Genomic DNA, 17,932 nt, shown 5'->3' with positions numbered 1-17,932 from the left:
CAGAGCTGGAAATATTGTTGTAATGTAATATGTTATCGGGATACAGCTATTCCTCGATTGCCAGTTAGCTGACAGTTTATCCACAGCAGTATTGTGCTCACACATAATTCCAGTGTCAGCAATCACAATGTTGGAAAGTTGACATAATACACCTGCAATTCAAATAAACAATAGATAACATAATGATGCTGTCACACAGCTGAGATAGCTCCAGCTCCCCCCATGACCCTGAGCTGGATAAGAGGAAGAAAATGGATGGATGATGCTGTCATAGTCAAGCTCCATTTTTCATGCATTTTATAAATTGTCAATGGAAAATAATTATTGGAAAAGAATGTTGTGCCACCTACTCCGAAAGGGAACATTTGTTAGTCCGTCACTCTCCTGATGAAAATGCCTTGTAATGCTGACAAAACAGTGTCTGCTGACAGAAGAACTTCAGAATTAATGAAAATAAGAGAACTCATTCACATATAAATTGCCACATTTTTACACTAAAAAGATCATGGTTGTTCTATTTTTTAAGACTGCAACATAAAATGACAGGCAAATCTGCTCTTCGTCTTCACAGCTAATTCTTTAGTATGTTAGTCTTATAACCGATCGCTTCACTTTCTGCTGGCAAATGCTGCTGTTCCAGCATCCCTCTGACTGCTGGATGACCGTGAGACTATTACTCCATGGATGTGAGGCCTTGACCCTGGTACGTGGTGGTGGGGTCCAAAAGAAAGACGGAGACAGTCCCTCATGATAAAGACAGACTCCCCCCCCCCACACACACACACACACACAACTCTCCCTTATGCTCTCCCTCCAGCGCTTCCCTTCCTTTTAAGTCTGCCTGTGTGTGTCACAATGCCAAATCCTCTCTGCACCTCAGGGCAGGGCACCAGGCCACAGCAGAATATGGATGAAGGTGGAGGGAGGCTTTTGACTTTTCTCAACCAATCACACTATCCCACATATAATCAATCCATAGCCTTTTTTTGACACTGTATTTCCATAACACTGAAAACTCTTTGGAAAAAAGTTGTGCCATACAGTCCTGTGAAAAGTACACCCTGACCGTCATGACAGTACAATTAGAAAAAGGTTGGAAAAATATGGCTTTGAGGGGTTGCCAGAAGAAACTTCTTCTCTTTTAAAAGAATGTGGACATTTGAGCCATCCAGAAGACATCTTTCACCTTTAGACTGATGAGACCAAAGCGGAGATGTTGGGTCATAAAGCACAGTGGCCCAGCAGGCAAAAACCTCTCACAACATATCAGCACAAAAACCTCTCACCAACTGTTAAGCACGGCAGTGGACGGGTGGTGATTTGGGCTTGTTTTGTAGTTGCAGGACCTTTGAAAATTGCAATCACTGAGTTGATCATGAGTGTCTCTATATATCACAGTATTTTAGAGACAAATGTGAGGCCATCTACCCCTTCTGCTTTGCAATGGTCCAGTCTAAGACCAGACTTAAATAGTTTACATTTAAATTTAAAATTCTTAAAAATAATCCAAGCATTTGAAATACTACTGGGTTAGAAAATATGCATAGATCTCTTTTCTTACCTTTTGCATAATTTCTGTTGTATCGTGCTGTTGTGTTTTGTGCCTCCGCTGGACCAAGCTGGTAATTACAATTTCTGAACAAGGCAAGTCGGACGGAGGGATCTAACACAGCAAGAAAGAGAAGGTCAAAGCAGGATACACCAGGCTTTAAACCAGAAGCAGAAAACCAGGATCAAACATTCAGAAAATATTAGTGCATATGTAACACAGCGCTGTGGTTCAGCTGAGGCAGATGCCATTAGGAGTTAAAGCCGACAAAGACCTGTGTGTCGGTGGAGCAAGATGACAAGAGCACCACTAATGCAATCATGCATTTGAAAGTCTGATCAAAGACCAACCTCCCATTACATGACCATGACATGATACCCATGGCAGAACTACTGTTTCTTGGAACAGAGCAGAGGTGAGGTCACCTTTCACTGCAGTTACACTAAACCACTACAATGAAATGGAATGAAAGTCGCCACAAGACGACTTGTCATGAGGTTTCTTGGCAATAGTTATTTCCTTTGCAGGCTCGTAAATAAGTCCAATGAGAGGTGACAGCCCTGGCTTCTGCTGTCTGTTATGGCTCATTAACATACATGCGGCGGAAAGGTTCACTGCTACTAAAGCACGGCTGAAGAATGAGAATGAAGAGAGATCTTTCTCCTTTTTAGACAACAGATTTATGGCTTAACAGGAGTTGTCTCCATTTTGTGAACTATATAAAGACAGAAACATCAGCTGAGGTGTAGAAGGATTAATGAATGAAGGAAGCATTGCATATGAGGTGACTGAAGAAGGAAACCACAACAGTGTTTAATCTCCAATCACAGCATTCAAATTCTATGGGGAATTTTCTAAAAACATACAAAAATAGTTTTTTTAAACCTGAACTACTGCATAAAAAGCACACATGCAAACACAAAGGGTCCAAATCTCAAATTTCCACCTAACCCACTTTAAACACACTAACCCCTTTGCTTCTTTTGCAGTTGTCTCTTTGACTTCATCTTCCGAGCTCTCCTCAGCAGCAGAAGTGCTGTGTGGCTGTCAGTAAAGCCCCTGCAGATGGCAAGGAAAGAAAAGACAAATAGAAAGTGCCGTTCTGCCATTTACTAACAACACACAGTTGCAGCAAGCAGTGAGGAGGAGATGATGATTTACCATTCTTCTAGAATCTTTTCTGATCTTTCAGAGAGACCACTAAGCGCTGAGGTGGAAGTAGGAGATGTGTTTCTGGAATCATAAAGAAATTATTGTCCTTAAAAACATAACTTGAGATGCAGAAATTCACAACAGGACTACACATATTTAAATCTTTCGGGATTGAATTATGGCTGATCTTTAAGTCAAGGTTGTCCTGTATTTTTTCCTGCATGGCTGCTAATATTATTATGCTCAGTGGACGTGCAATAGAGATGTGCAAAATGGAAACCCATTTCATTTAAGGAAAAGGGGAGCTAAACTGGGTGAGTAGGGCTAGTGGTGATTGAAGATTGTGTTTGTGCGTCCAAACACAATCTTCATTGGGGCCAAAAACACATTTTCAGTGCACTCTGATGGTGGCATGCTCCACAGCTGTGGTCTTTAGTAGCAACTGTTCTCTCAGATGCCTTGGGATCTTACAGTAAAAACATGCATTAAACATTTGATTGTTTAAAAGTCTCAGTCCTCTAAAAGTTCATTTAAAAAAGGAAAAGCACACTCCTGCTCCAGCTCTTGAACTGAAGCTTGATCAAACTCTTAAACTGAAAACTGTTGTCTGGTCTGTAGCAAAAGATGCACCTGTCATCCACATAACTGTAACCAACATAACAAGCATGCTGGAAGTGGAGCAGTGCTGCCTTGTTTTCCTTTCCATTTCATTTTTTTCCTCAATGGAAGCCATTGAATTTTATGATTTGCATGCCACCAAGTAAAAAAGTAAACGAAAACAAATATTACCACTTTATAGATTACCAGTGACATCAGCTGAACATCATAGAGAGGAGAACTGAACAGTCATTCAGTGAACCTGCTTATTTGAGTGTTTTGCTAGCTGAATATGTGGATAAATTTTGTGGATCACAACCATAACAAAAATATAAACGTGATTTAGTGTGTGTGTCATCCTCCTTTATATCCAGAAAGTGAAATTTCAACATCTGTATCATCATGTTTTCTATGCTATAGTAAAATCTTATGACATTAAAATCTTGCATTATTAGGACCAGTTTGATTATTGTTCCTTGCATTTTTAATATCAGATTTATATTTTGCTATCCATGAAACACTTAAACACATACTTCAGGTTGTCTGTATTTTGTTCCAAGAGCAAACGCCATATCATGAGCTTCATATGTGAAAAAGTAAACCCAGTTAAAATCTCTAACTTCTAAGATACATCCGACTCTTTAATGTGCTTAGCAAAGATTGTATTTTTCTACTTGGAGTTGCATTAACGAAAAATATTAATGTCACAAATCAACACTGTTTGCTATATGTCCTATTATGAAAATTATTTATCTTCTTTTTCCCTATATAACTTTGTACAATAATTATGAAAATCTATATAAAGCTTAAAATAAACAGCTTTTTCAAATGCTGTGGCTGTGGGTTGTTGTACCTGTTACAACCGTCCACATGCTCCCCAGCCATCCAGACGTGCTTTGGTAGGGGGAGTATGTCCTGGGAGGGATCAAGACAGGGCCCAGGAGGCTGAAATACATATATCAATTAATGACAGTCCTAAGTTACTTTTCTTTTTTTTTTGTTTCCTTGAAATGTTACCAAAACACACTTGTTGTAGTTTTCCTAATGAATTACCAGAATACACATAAAACATCCAGGATACCAGTGTGTGTTTTTATTTCTGTTATTCTGCATCACAGACATTAAATCTTTTTCAGTTTCTAAATGTTTCATTATTATAGTGTTCATCAAACTCAAAGCTGGTTGGAGATAAAACCACGCTGAACAAAGGCAGGATTTTAGCTTTAGACTGTGACACTTGGAGTTTATGCAAAATTGATTTGGTTGCAGTTTTTTAAAAAATTTAATGTGTTTTTCAGGCCGGAAAAACTAATGTAACTTTCTCCTGTATTTATGAACTTGAGCACACTCAAAAATCCTAGGAAAAAAATAGACATAGATTACTAGTGGAAAACTTCAGCTGACATCTGTGTACTTAAAGGACCTGTAACAAAGGTAAAATTGTGCATGCTTTCATTATAGTTACAAAAATCTGAGCGGTCTGTTGTGGCATACTAATTAATTTTTCATGGAATAACACTACAGTTACCTGTAACTCTTGGGGGAAGTGATTACATTCTACACTATTATATCCAGTGACACTTAACTCAGGGGCTTATTTTTGTTGTAGGTATGTGGCTGACCGAGTGAACGGTTCACAATCATGGAATTCTCATATTTAAGTCAAAGTAACAGCTTAATTACTCTCCAGATTCTATTTTCTCTTGGTCAAAGTGCTAAATTGTTCATCCCCTGCCTTTGATCTGTGCCTCAGTGTCAACATATTGAGGCTGACCACGCTAGCAGCTGCACCACATCAGCTTGCTTAAACTGGCTACCATGATGTACAGCGCTGAGCACGCTCCAAAGAAAAGATCCAACAAGAGGTAAATGAAGAAAAAAAACAGGACGACAGTCCAGCCAGCATGAAAAATGACATCTGCTGGTGCTGTGCAACTTTCAGCCCTCCAGGAAATAATCCTGTTTTTCCAAGTGAATAAATTTAGAGATCAATAAGGGAGGGTGAGACAATTCCTGGAGGGGAGGGAGACAAGCAAGAAAATAACTCCAACACTGACATAACACAAGATGGTAAATCCCAAAATTCACAATTTGCATAGCAGGTTTCAAAGTATTAGAGAATATCATGTCAGGACTACCAGGTTTTAAGAATATCAAACTTTACCTTCATAGATAATTGCTGCTCTGACACAAGTTGGCGTCTGGGAGATGAGTCCTGAGAAAGCATCAGTGTGCAGTGTTCCTCCAAAGCTGCCTTTATGAAAATGAAAAATACTTTAATTTCTGGACGGCAATGACAAACAAACCACAAATAAAGTGTCTTTGGAGTGAAGTATACAGTACTATATTTATGTGTTACATTTATGTGTTAGCCTCTGTGCAGGTTTGTTGGTCTGATGGGGTGCGAGATGGGGAACAACTGCCGAATTGTGAAAGTGAAGAACATACAGGCTTGTGCAGATACCTCATCAAAGACAAATTCATCTATGTCCACCTCCTCAAAGGTGTCATCCTCTCCAACACCGGGGCATGTCACAGCAGCAAGAGCAGATGTGAGCCTCCTCCTCAGAGAGTAGCCCCTCCAGAATGCCTGGAGGTACCCAGAAAAAGAAATGGTAGTTGCTCGATGAATCATGGAGCAAACGTAAATATTGCATGTTATCCCATTAGGAAGATAAAACATGTTAACCCCTCTTTTAATTGCTGAGTGTTCTGCTGTCTGAACTCTGTGTGACTCCAGGCTGCTCTGAGACAAATAGAGCTCCAGTGCGCCTCTAAATCCTGCAATTCCCAATGGGCAGAGGGGGGGGGGGCACACTTCACTTCAAGTTGAGCCGCACAGGAATTTTAGAACTCTTACTACCGCACGTCTTTGGAATCTGATTAATCACTCTATACCCCCCTGACATGCACAAAACATACACTTACACTTACACAGTGCTGTAGTGCACGGTACACGGCAACTCCCAGCCTCTACCTAGCCCTCAAGGAGTCATCAAACACTTTGTGTGTTGAAAAGGGATTTGAGAGGGGTGATGAGTAGCATGTTTTTCAGAAGAGCAGCTTACACCTCTGTGCAGAGGATTAGCCGAGTAAGCCTCAAGAACGTATGAGGCCTGAAGTTCAGTTTTCAAGGATGAAAATTGGCATTTTCAGATATCCACAAAGAGGAAGTGACTTCAGGCACACTTTCTACATGCAGGAGTAAGATCCTTAATTACACAATAAAAGGTTAATGTGAGCAGTTTCTTCTCAACGCATAATCTTAAGCTATGACAAACTCTGATGGGGTTTTTTCCTACTCTTTTTTATCAAATTTTTATAAACTCACTAATTAATGAACCCAAAATAGAACAAATCAACTATTTGCTATCTGTGATATTCAGCAGTTTCTGCTATCCTCTAGGAGCAACAGCCGATCTTTCAGGGATTTTAGTGTAGCCAGGCTATGTTCAAAGCAAATGCAAAGCATCAAGCAATGCATCTGGGCTACACACATAAAACTCAGGCCACTAGAAGGAACCTAAAAGCTTTTGCTACCAAAAATCCTCTGCCTTTGAATTCTGCAACTGCGAAATGAAAATAGACATCATAGCCACAGTGGCCCAGTGGATAGATGGATATAAATCTCAACAACAATACCCTCAAGGTGCTTAATACTGTAAGCTAAAAATCCTAAAATAATAAAGAGAAAATTGCGAACAATAAGACAACCGCCTATGAGCAAGCATTTGGCAACAGTGAAAAAAAAAACTTTAACAGGAAGAAACCTCCAGCAGAACCAAGCGCATGGAGGGGCAGCCATCTGCTGTCACAAGTTGTGGGTGTGGGAAGGAACACAGGACAAAGGACGCAGAGAGAGACAGAGTTTAACAATAACTAATGATTAAATGCAGAGAGGTGTGTAAACACATAGTGAGTGAAAAAAGGTGAATGAAGAAGAAAGTGCACCTTGGGAAGCCCCCAGCAGCCTAGGCCTATTGCAGCATAAAAATGGAGGATTTAGTACTACAACATTTCCAATTCAAAAAAGAAAGATTTAAGCCTAATTTTCAAAGTAGCGAGGGTGTCTATCTCCTACTTCCAAATGGTAGCTGGTTCCACAGAAGGGGGGCATGGACGCTGAAGGCTCTGCCTCCTGTTTTACTTTTAAACATCCTAGGTAAGCAAGCCAGCAGTCTCAGAGCAAAGTGCTCTGTTGGGGTGATATGGTGCTATGAGGTCTATTACAAGTAAACAGTTTGACTGACTGAATTCATATGAACTCGCCTGGATAACCGTTCTAAGTTGTTACCCAGACATCTTCAGAGGAAAATTGTTCTAGGACGCTACAAATGCTACAAGCTACAAATGTTTTACCTGGATGACAGTTGCCGCATAGTGTTTGCCAGCAGTGCTCCTATTAATATAGCAAAGTCTTGACTCTGGCTTTCCTCCATCTCCTCCTCTTTCTCCTCCTTTCTCTGTGATGGGGGGAGCATTAATGTTCCCACATATCTGCTTGTATTTCCTCCAACATTGCTGAATCACAACTGCTGCTGTGCTGCTCAAAAAAGGACACACACACACACACACAGGCATTTAAATACACACAAAGTGAGGGATATATTGCACATGATATCATAGCACCTTCATCTTTCAAAACATGAATTTATATGTGAGCAGACATCTGGAGAGCAGGACTCTGGAGAGTTTAAGCCTGTCTAAAGCCACCCTTCAAATCAAAGATGTATTGTCCTCCCGAAGATAGCACAGTGTTAATGATAAAGCTGCGTGTTAAAATGAATAAAATCTTCAACGTCTTCTGGTGTAAATCAAGTAGAGGAGGCTCCAATGATGACAAATGCTTTGCAGCAGAAACTAATAAAAGGCTGAGCTCTGTTAAAAGAATTACATAAAAACAGAGTGTTTGCTTTAAGTCGGCAGCATCCAGTTGTATACCACGAATGAATTTGGAGGTTTTCATCGCATGCATTTTTATCAGCTGATCTTTCATCGAATACAAAGGTTTTATTAGAGTGAATATACAAACATACACACGAGTGACTCAGATAAAAGCAGAGAGTGAATTACTTTTTGAGGTTTAAGTCTTGATGGCTGGAGACAGATGCTTTTTCATCACTGAAGAAGGTCGCTGGACCCTGTTTTGGGCCAAATGTGTCATAGTGACTCTCTGTAGCTGGAGTCTCATCAAAATTCCAATAGCTGCATCTCATGATGTCTCTATTTGGAAAGACTGGTGGTAATTTGTTAGTGGACTCTATATCTCGGCAATCCATAAGCTCTTCACCAATGACACTATCCAGTGTTTTCTCAGGCGCTGTTTGACTTGCAGCCCAGTGTTCATCAGACACAGTGGTCTCACCATATTCATGGGCAAATCTCTGGTCCTCAGCCAGCTTCAGAGTCATACTGAAGTGCCGGCAGAAGCTTTGCACATCATTAAAGGGAAATGCAAGTCTGCTGTAAACAAACACATACAAAAATATTTCACGTTACATTATTAACTGGCAATACAGACCAGTTTTGACAACAGGGCAATAGTCCTAATCAATGCAAATACCTGACCTGACCTACATAACTGATTTTATTTTTGCACATATATTTTTATCGCTGCCCATTTCATTTCTGCATTTCAAGTACACCTTACTCTGCATATATCTTATTTATCATGATTACTGTTCGCCTTTCTTTTAGTACCGATGAAGGAAGGAACCCCAGTTTCATTGTACAACACAAAGTATGACTGTGCAATGGCAATAAAGTGAATGACATTAAAGTTAATCTTAGTCCACATGGTTCCCAATCAAATTTATTTAATAGGTTTACTGTCAGCAGTAATTGTAGCATATTGTTCTGAGCTCAGGAGAAGCAGTTATCCACTTTTAGGGTTGTTTAATGCAAGAATGAGATTCTTTAAATAAGTCTTCTCTATGTCCTGTGAGGTGAACTCCGTGGAGATGATTGCTCTGATACTGTAAAAGCAGATAAGCTATAACTTTGACTTTTATGCAGGTCAGATTTAATTATACTGGTGATAAGAAGAAAATTGTTCTGTTTCCAGAATAGATTCACATACATTCTAATCACATTGAGGATTATACTACTAGTCTATAACCAAAACTCAAAGAAAGATCTATTTAAAAACACACAGTGATCGGTGGTGTTAGAAAATTAAATCATTCAAAAAGGATCAAAGCCATTCCATTTTGAGTTAAATATCAAATATATATCCATTTTTAGCTCTTATTCTTCTCCAGCCTGTGATAGGTGTGGTCAGTGTGTGTCCTTATATTTATGTGAGGGTAGGGGTGGTGAGGGGGCGAGAGACAGAGAGCTGTCTGCCTGGTCTGTGTGTGCCCTAATACCATATAATGTCTCTTTCATTGAGGGGATAAACTGACAACAAAGCTACCTCAATGGAAACTTAATTAATCTATTAGCTATGCTCCGCTCCTTGTCCTAAACCCCGAGGGGCCAGAGACGCTCGGCCAGTCTGGAAGGCCAGTAGCCACAAGTAGTGCAACTTCTTCTCTACAAAGACCTCGCTCTTCACTCTCAGTGGGATAAGAAAGAGAAGAGTCAGAAGGTCTTAAAGGATTGTGACACCAGTGACCCTCCCTCCCTCTACCTGCTGGTTCACTCCAGGGTCACCATAACACGGGTAAAAGAAAGCTTCAGTATACAATGTTCATGACAGGAAAATGAAAAGTTATTCACTGATTAATGCTCACCTGTGAACATATCCAACCATGTATGTAGATGCTAAAAGCTCTCAGTGGTTATTTGTCTTCTGACTTACAATACAGGAAATTTAGAGATATTTGGTGTTATGGGTGTCCCCAGGAGGCCACTCTACAAAAAACTGAGGTTGAGAGCTGTAAGAAATTCCTGAGCCAGCAGCAAACCCTATACTAGTTATATTATAGAGGCGTTTACTGTCCTTTTGAAAATTCAATTTGTGTCTGTCGCAACTGTCAGACAACTATGACCAGAACATAGAAGACCTCACAGCTCCAGAAATGATATGTATACTTAACACAACAAAAGTCTTGTGTAACTGTTTCACTTCTATGTTCACTTTTTCTACATTGTGGGTGAAAAATGTGGTTTGGTGATAACAATAAAATTGATAAAAACAGAGAGAAAATCCCAACAATCAGACGACCCCTAAGAGCAAGCACTAGGCAACAGTGGGGATGAAACCTCCGGCAGAACCAGATGGAGGGCCAGCTATCTCACATGACTGGCTGGGGTGAGTGGTGGGAGAAAGGATAAAAGACATAATGCTAAAATGTTGATGAAAACAAACACAAAAAAACATATAGGTTGCTGTAGTTGCTTCTGCTGTTCACACTACCCTTTGTAAGATGCTCAGGGCACATTTAGCTAATGCTAAAATGAGGCTTCAGCAATCTGAAATGGACTAATACTGGTGTATTCTTCAAAGCTTTGGCTTTTTGCCTTAGCAGTTTTTCCTTACCATACTGTGTGATGGTACCACAAACAGAAGGCACAATGAGTGGAAAGTACTCATTTCATTTGTTTAACTCAGACTGCTCACACATTGGCTTTAGCAAAACTCTATAACCCATCTTTTTCCACATGACATAGAAACATAATTTTTGATTCACTTCTTTTACATTACAACCGCATTAGGAGCAATTCAAACCTAAAAAATACTGAGTGCCATAGAACGCAGTGGAAAAAGTGGGGAGATTGCGGTAGTAGATGGGTTTATTGGTCTTTTTCCCACCACATCCACAAAATGTTTTGATTTAATGGCATACAGGACTGGATTGTAAGGCATGCTCATTTATGGGTGAAACAGAGGCACTTTGGTAGAATCCCTACACCTTGTAAAAGAGAGTAATAGCCCTAATACGCCACAGTACCTCACCTTACAGTCACCAGTTGACTGGCGTGTGGCACTCTTCTCAACTCCCCTAAAAACTCAGTCTGACACAAGGTCAGGCCAGGGGTTAAATGGCTGTGTTGGCTCTTGCAAAGCCCCCAAAATGGCTCATTGTCCAGAGGCCAGAAGGGTAGAGGGCACTCAGTGAGGGGCGAAGCAAGGGGAGGGCCACGCTAACCTCCCCCAAGCCATAGGAGTCCTCGATGTGACCCATACAAGAAGCCGCCACCGCGTTTCATCTTTTGTACTGTGTAATTTGAAAAGGTCAGGAAGATAAGCAGAAAGTTGACCACTGTTTTAAGTGCTGGTGGTCCTCCTTGTATAGGAGTGTCAATATGTGCAGAGGCCAGTGACATTGAAGGACTTGTGAAAATAGATGGACGTTGTCTTTAGGCTCACTACGCCCTATGTATCAGACATAACAAGAGGATAGCTAACATTCCTCGCTGCTTGATGGCGGTATCTCTGACAGGTTCAGCAGCACACGACAAAAAAAGTGTAATATAACCTCTGGTGCATTGGTTTTGGGTTATTTTTGTTGTTTTGCCCTGTTCTGTATTATTCCCTTTTACTATTTGATTCTTCTTTTCTTTTCAACCTGTTCTCGGTTTGACCTCATGCCTTCATCCTATCTCTTTATATCTGAAGTACTCTCAGTCAAACATAACTTGATTTTTATGCATACAGTAGAAGAGACGAGAATTCTGCAGTACAGTACTCGTTTTCTATTACCATAACCAATTTTTTTTTATTATTTGAAGCTAAACATTTCGCTCCTCTTCCCCATGATCTGCTTTCAAGCTTCTTCAGAAATCTGCAGCTTACCTGCAATATTTTAGTTTACAAATACAGATCATATAAGATGAGTGTGAGTATGAAATCTGACAATATGGAAATTGTGTAAACTGAGTTCACAATAAGCACTTGTATCTGCAGATTGTTTTCTCTTCCACAATGTGGATAACTTAAGAAAGTGTTAGCAGTAACTTCTGGGGTCAAACACACATCCAACCACCGGCAAAACCTGCAGCTATCCACACATAGCAAACACATAGCACACTGCAAGCACATCGACACAGGCAGCCTGTCTCTTACCTGTGCTCCCTGCTGTGATGCTGCTGTAAATTCTGAGTCTGCTGAAGCTGAGCCTGGCAGAAAGTTAGGAAGCAGTCTGAGGCCGAGCTGACCTGCTGAACAGCTGGAGGCAAGAAAAAGGAATCTGTCTCCTGGCTATCAATGACTCTAAGGCCAGGCACTGATTTCTGTAGTGTGGATCTGAAAAGGAAAGTAAAATCAGCAAAACCTGAGCTGTGCAGAAGTGATTTTACTAATATTTTTAAATGCATCATTTATACCATTTTACAGTTTTTCTCAGTTGCTTTGGTGCATTTCTCACAACAGAATTAAACTTTGCACAATAGTTAGTTCAACCTCCACAACATGTAGTTGTTTTGGCACAACCTTGTGGCAAATGCCTTTGGACATGAAGCAGTTGAGTAAGTACAAATATCTAAAGAATGGTCACTTTTGACTTGCTATTCATCACTATCTCCTTGCTTTTATCATGAATGTCACAATTATTTATACTTGTACCGGCTGAATAGTCATTGTCCTTACAACTAATAGTCTTCATTTCATTGCTTGTGTCAGTGCACTCAAAATTGTTGAACATCTTGTCAAACAATTTGTACACCCATTTTGAAAACCCTATTTTTAAGGAGTTTCCATGAAAATCTCCATAAATTACTTTTCTCAGGTGAACCTTATCTCACACTAATGAAAATTTGTGTGTGTCACTCTTACTTGCAACCAATGAAAAGCCTCTTCTACCCAGTCACAGGTGACGAGTGAAGGAGCTCCGTCACCAGTATGTACAGGTAAAACATGTTTGCATATGTACCTCTGTTTACTGTAAAAGTTTAGGCCATGTACTGCACTTACATTTATGCATGTTACTGTAATCCTATTAACAATTCAAACTGTACAATCTGTTGTGCCAAATGCACCATTACAGACTTTTTTATTCTCATCCTTTGTATAGCGTATCCTGGAATTGGAAGCCAGGGAACCCCTGCACACGTTTGTATATCTTGACGAAGCGGGATTCAATCTCGCAAAAGGCAGACGGCGTGGACGAAATCACATTGGAGAAAGAGCCACCATTGATGTCCCAGGCCAACGAGGAGGAAATATTACAATGTGTGCAGCAATCTCAGAAAATGGCGTTCACACCCATATTCCTCGTATTGGTGCATACAATACACAACACCTGTTGGCTTTTCTGGACGCTCTTTATAGGGACCTAATCCCACAAAATGAAAGGGATGATCCTGGTGACAATCGGACAATGTATGTAGTGGTTTGGGATAATGTTAGCTTCCATCACTCTGCTGTAGTCAGGCAGTGGTTTGCAGCACACGACAGGATGCTTATGGAGTTTCTTCCTCGTTACACTCCATTCCTAAATCCAATTGAGGAGTTTTTCTCTTCCTGGAGGTGGAAGGTATATGACAGGCATCCACATACCCAAATGACCCTGCTAGCAGCTATGGATGGAGCTTGTGATGACATCACAGCAGAGTCCTGCAGAGGGTGGATTCGACACTCCAGAAGATACTTTCCCCGATGCATCGATAGAGCTGACATTCGCTGTGATGTTGATGCAAATATGTGGGCAGACAGACGGGAGCGTCTAGATATCAATGATTGATATGCAGCAGTGTCTGTTTTTCGGGGGGGGGGGGGGGTTGTTTCATAACTACTGCAGTAAGGTTTACTGTCTAAGTGAGTTTATGTTTGCTGTAAAATGTTTGATTTACTGTATTTCCCCAGTTGCACAATGCTGTGAACAGTTTCAATTAAATATTATCAAGAGTGCATATGAAGTGTCTTGATTTTCCTTTACAATTTATGGTTTTCAACATGCCATGCATGCTGTCCAGACTTGACATGTCATTGGGAAGCACCTACAAAGACATCCGTCACAATGAGAACATGTTCAAACCATTTGATTTTGTGACCAAAGGTGCTGGTGTAATGACTTGTAATTGTGACAGCCCTGACACTTTGATTGATATAAGTGCTTGCTTTTGATGGATATATTATCTGTTTTGATTAAGGGACTTGCTTTTGAAGCATTGACTACTTATTTTGAACAACTGACTTTTCTTTTTGATGAAGTGACTCACTTTTGCAAGTTATCCACCATGTTTTGCAGTTTGCACTAATTGTTTTGAGAAGAGCCTTAGTAGTGGTGCAGAGATCAATTCTGTTGTGAGAAATGCACCAAAGCAACTGAGAAAAACTGTAACTGCTACTGGTATTATGTATATCTGTATCTTTGTATGAACTCATTACCACTGCATTAAAGGCAAACAGCTTGGTGATTTTTTAAAGTTTATAATAAACAACACTATTAACAGGTAACAAAGACAATGAGGGCAACTTGAACGGAACTCAGGTTGAGGTTGCACAGAGGTGTCAGGGCTATGAAACAGGACACTTATTTTACTCAAGAGATTTTGTAGATCACAAAATAGTTTTGCCAAATAGACGTAGTTTAATTTGAGTTCTATATTTGTTTCCAGTTATTTACTTACTAATACGACTCATAACTGTCAAATTACAATCACTGCCTGACTAAGAAAATAATATTCACAGCCAACAGAAAGCTTCTCTAAAGCTGGCAGAACCATTCTCTGTTTAGACCGTAGTGTTTTGAGGAAACCGTTTAACTTTCCTCTCACAGTATATGTTGTTTTGTACACAGTACATTTTGTTCTCTGAACTAATTAAAGGACCATATGTACAGTGATTTAGTCATCCCCTGGTATTAATGGTTGTCTGAGTCTACAATCTGAACCTGTTTGAACTCATTACGATCAATCTAGTGCCGTTTTCTAAAAGTGTAGTTACACAGCCACTTTGGATAGAAATCCTTTCCAAAGTGCATATGTTAGGTAGTGTGAGCATTCAGCTGGAGGAGCGCCCTGAATGGCTGTGATACAGGGGGAGAGGTAACCACTGCCCGAGGCTAAGGATGTGCAAGCAGAGGAATCTCAAATATCTGCCAGAGAAACAGACTAAGAGCATCTACTAGTGGAGCACTGGCCAAATGTGGTCTCTGTGCAGTGGGAAAATGTGGAGCTGGAAACTCTACAGGGCACTAGGGAACAGCAACAATAAAATTTGCAAAAATAAAAGCCTTTGGGCTGCGAAGTCAGTTTTTAAAACATTAAGAACTGGGTTTTCTAAAACCGATTCCCAGAGTACTGTATGCTCTTAAATCTGTCCCACGACTTCACCAGAGAGAACAAAACATGTGTTGAGGTCATTTACTGCTTCAGATGCATTCATAAATGGTTTATATGAAAATGTCTTTCTTTATAATGTGAAGTACTTTACATGTACTTATATATTCACAATAGGTTTTCCTTACCAGAGTGATAGATAGATAGATAGATAGATAGATAGATAGATAGATAGATAGATAGATAGTAGGGGTGCAACGATATTCGTATCGATATTGAACCGTTCGATACAGTGCTTTCGGTTCGGTACGCATATGTATCGAACAATACAACATTTGTAATTTATTTTATCAATTTTCCTTCTGACGATGCTGTCTGTGTTGAGCGCTCAGTGAATCTGTGTTCGACTACTCCGCCTAGGCTGCACTGTCGAGCGCAGATCCACTGAGCGCTCAACACAGACAGCATAGTCAGAAGGAAGAGCGCAGGGCAAGCTAGCGAGACAGAAGTTAAGCTCTACTTGCAACAGGCAAATTGAACCTCATTCAGATCTGGCGTTTGGAATTATTTTGGTTTTCATGTGACGTATGACCCTGAAGGTAAGCGAGTCATGGACTAAAGTAAAACAGTATGTTGGATGTGCCATGCAATGCTCAATTACATTGGTGTGAACTAGTGTGTTAGCGCAGTTAGCTCGTTAACGTGTTTGCCGTCTAGCCCCATGCATGGAGCGATCGGCGGTAGCTCGTTAACGGAGATTTGCCGTGTTGTGGCGTTAAGGTCATTTCAACGAGATTAACCTGAAAGCACTAGTGGGAACACAACGAATATGACTGCACATTTACGCCGACATCATCCTAGTGCAAAGACAAGTGGAAGCAGACAAAAAAAAGCAAGCATGCTACTAACTTTAGCCGAGTCATTTAGACAGCTGTTAGCACATGATTCTCCTTATGCTGCTGAGAATATAGCCCAGAAGAAGCGGATAGTATAGCTTTTATTTTGGAAAGAGCCATTTCTCTGTAATAAACTCTCTTTTCCAAAGATGAGTGATTCCTCAATCAGATACAGGGCTTGCAATATCGCTAGCCCGACGTCCCGGAGCTAGCGATTTTTTCAGTCGGGCTACCAAAATCTATCTCTTCCCTGCCCGTCGGGCTATTGTAGGAAAAACATATGTCAATGCTTTTGCATTCTTTCAGAAATGTAGCTGGGTAATTATGTCATTGGCATCGGTGAGCCACTGTCAATATGTGACATATTGAAGTCGCGTTTGAATTTGCGCTTGTTTTTTTGCTTTCACTTTGCAATCGTGCGAACTGTGTATAGAGAGCGACAGCACTGATCTGTGAGTGATGATAATTTGTGCACCAATTCCTCTGACATCGTCTTATTAATCGTTAGCTTACTATGCAAACAGGACAAGTGAAATCTCCCGCAGCAAGCTTAAACATGTGAGAGGTTGATCGCGCAGAGAATCGCTGAGCTTATGTGAGTGCATGTGTAAAAGCATTTCAATTCTGCTGAGCCAAATAAGACAGGTCAGGGTGAAGAAGTGACAGCCAAAGAAAAGCTTACCACAAAACGGAGAAGTTATGACAAATCAGACTATAAGGCAAAAAGAAAGTGCAGCTTTATGGTTTCATGGACAAAAGGATTTCTGTGGCTGCAATATGACGAGCTAAATAACCAGGGCTGCACATAAGTGGTCCGCAGGTGCGCATTCGCTGTCAAAATAAAAAACACGCACAAGGGTTAGGGTTAAATTTAAAAACTGTACTTTTGAGTTAAAATATATATTTATAATTTTAATAAATGACAAATTAAAAAGGCATGAACATTTTTTTGTATCGAAAAAATATCGAACCGTGACACCAAAGTATCGAACCGAACCGAACCGTGAATTTTGTGTATCGTTGCACCCCTAATAGATAGATAGATAGATAGATAGATAGATAGATAGATAGATAGATAGATAGATAGATAGTTTTGATGTGGATCACTGGGTCTCTCAAACACAGATTAGAATTGGATTCCAACCCTAAATAGGATGCCTGACTCGCTGTCTTTAAATGAAGCTCCAAACCCGAATTAGACAAAATTGGATAAATAGCAGCAACTTATTACCTTTTTAATATAAGGGCTTCATTATTCACAGCTATATCTACAGTACACTGAAGATACTCAAACTTCAACTTGAGTCTTACTAAACTGTTATAAATTTTATCCTCCTTTTCTTTTAAAACACTTTTTTGGATCCTTCATCCTGATTCTCCAGTTCCTATGAGCATAACTCCGTATTTCATTTAGTGAAGACTTCCTCCAAAACATAGGCTCTTTAAGCGGCTCTGATTAATCAGGGCCGGTATTTTCTTCATCTATTTCTCCTGGATCAGGGGGTGCCTACAGGGATTGTAATTCTTAGCGCTTGCCTTTTGGTGCTTTTATTTAGCCAGTGTTATCACTGGC

The 17,932-nt window shown here is 40.2% G+C and overlaps 1 protein-coding gene across 1 annotated transcript in view; it reads right to left on the bottom strand.

The window, feature by feature from the left end:
- The window catches only part of lrriq1 (leucine-rich repeats and IQ motif containing 1), a 39,985-nt gene that overhangs the window by 10,111 nt on the left and 11,942 nt on the right, over positions 1-17,932 (bottom strand). The window contains exons 16-24 of the mRNA XM_040026888.1: positions 12,309-12,488; positions 8,372-8,761; positions 7,658-7,841; positions 5,763-5,888; positions 5,463-5,552; positions 4,152-4,243; positions 2,711-2,782; positions 2,520-2,608; positions 1,562-1,663 (exon numbers count right to left, since the gene is read on the bottom strand). Of these exons, the coding sequence (XP_039882822.1) occupies positions 1,562-1,663; positions 2,520-2,608; positions 2,711-2,782; positions 4,152-4,243; positions 5,463-5,552; positions 5,763-5,888; positions 7,658-7,841; positions 8,372-8,761; positions 12,309-12,488 (1,325 nt within the window). The remainder of the gene's footprint in view (positions 1-1,561; positions 1,664-2,519; positions 2,609-2,710; positions 2,783-4,151; positions 4,244-5,462; positions 5,553-5,762; positions 5,889-7,657; positions 7,842-8,371; positions 8,762-12,308; positions 12,489-17,932) is intronic.

This window comes from Simochromis diagramma, unplaced genomic scaffold, assembly GCF_900408965.1.
Source record: "Simochromis diagramma unplaced genomic scaffold, fSimDia1.1 OVJJ01000293.1, whole genome shotgun sequence".
Lineage (NCBI taxonomy): Eukaryota > Metazoa > Chordata > Actinopteri > Cichliformes > Cichlidae > Simochromis > Simochromis diagramma.
Note: the sequence above shows the minus strand (reverse complement) of the source record. Positions and strands in the feature narration are given on the sequence as shown.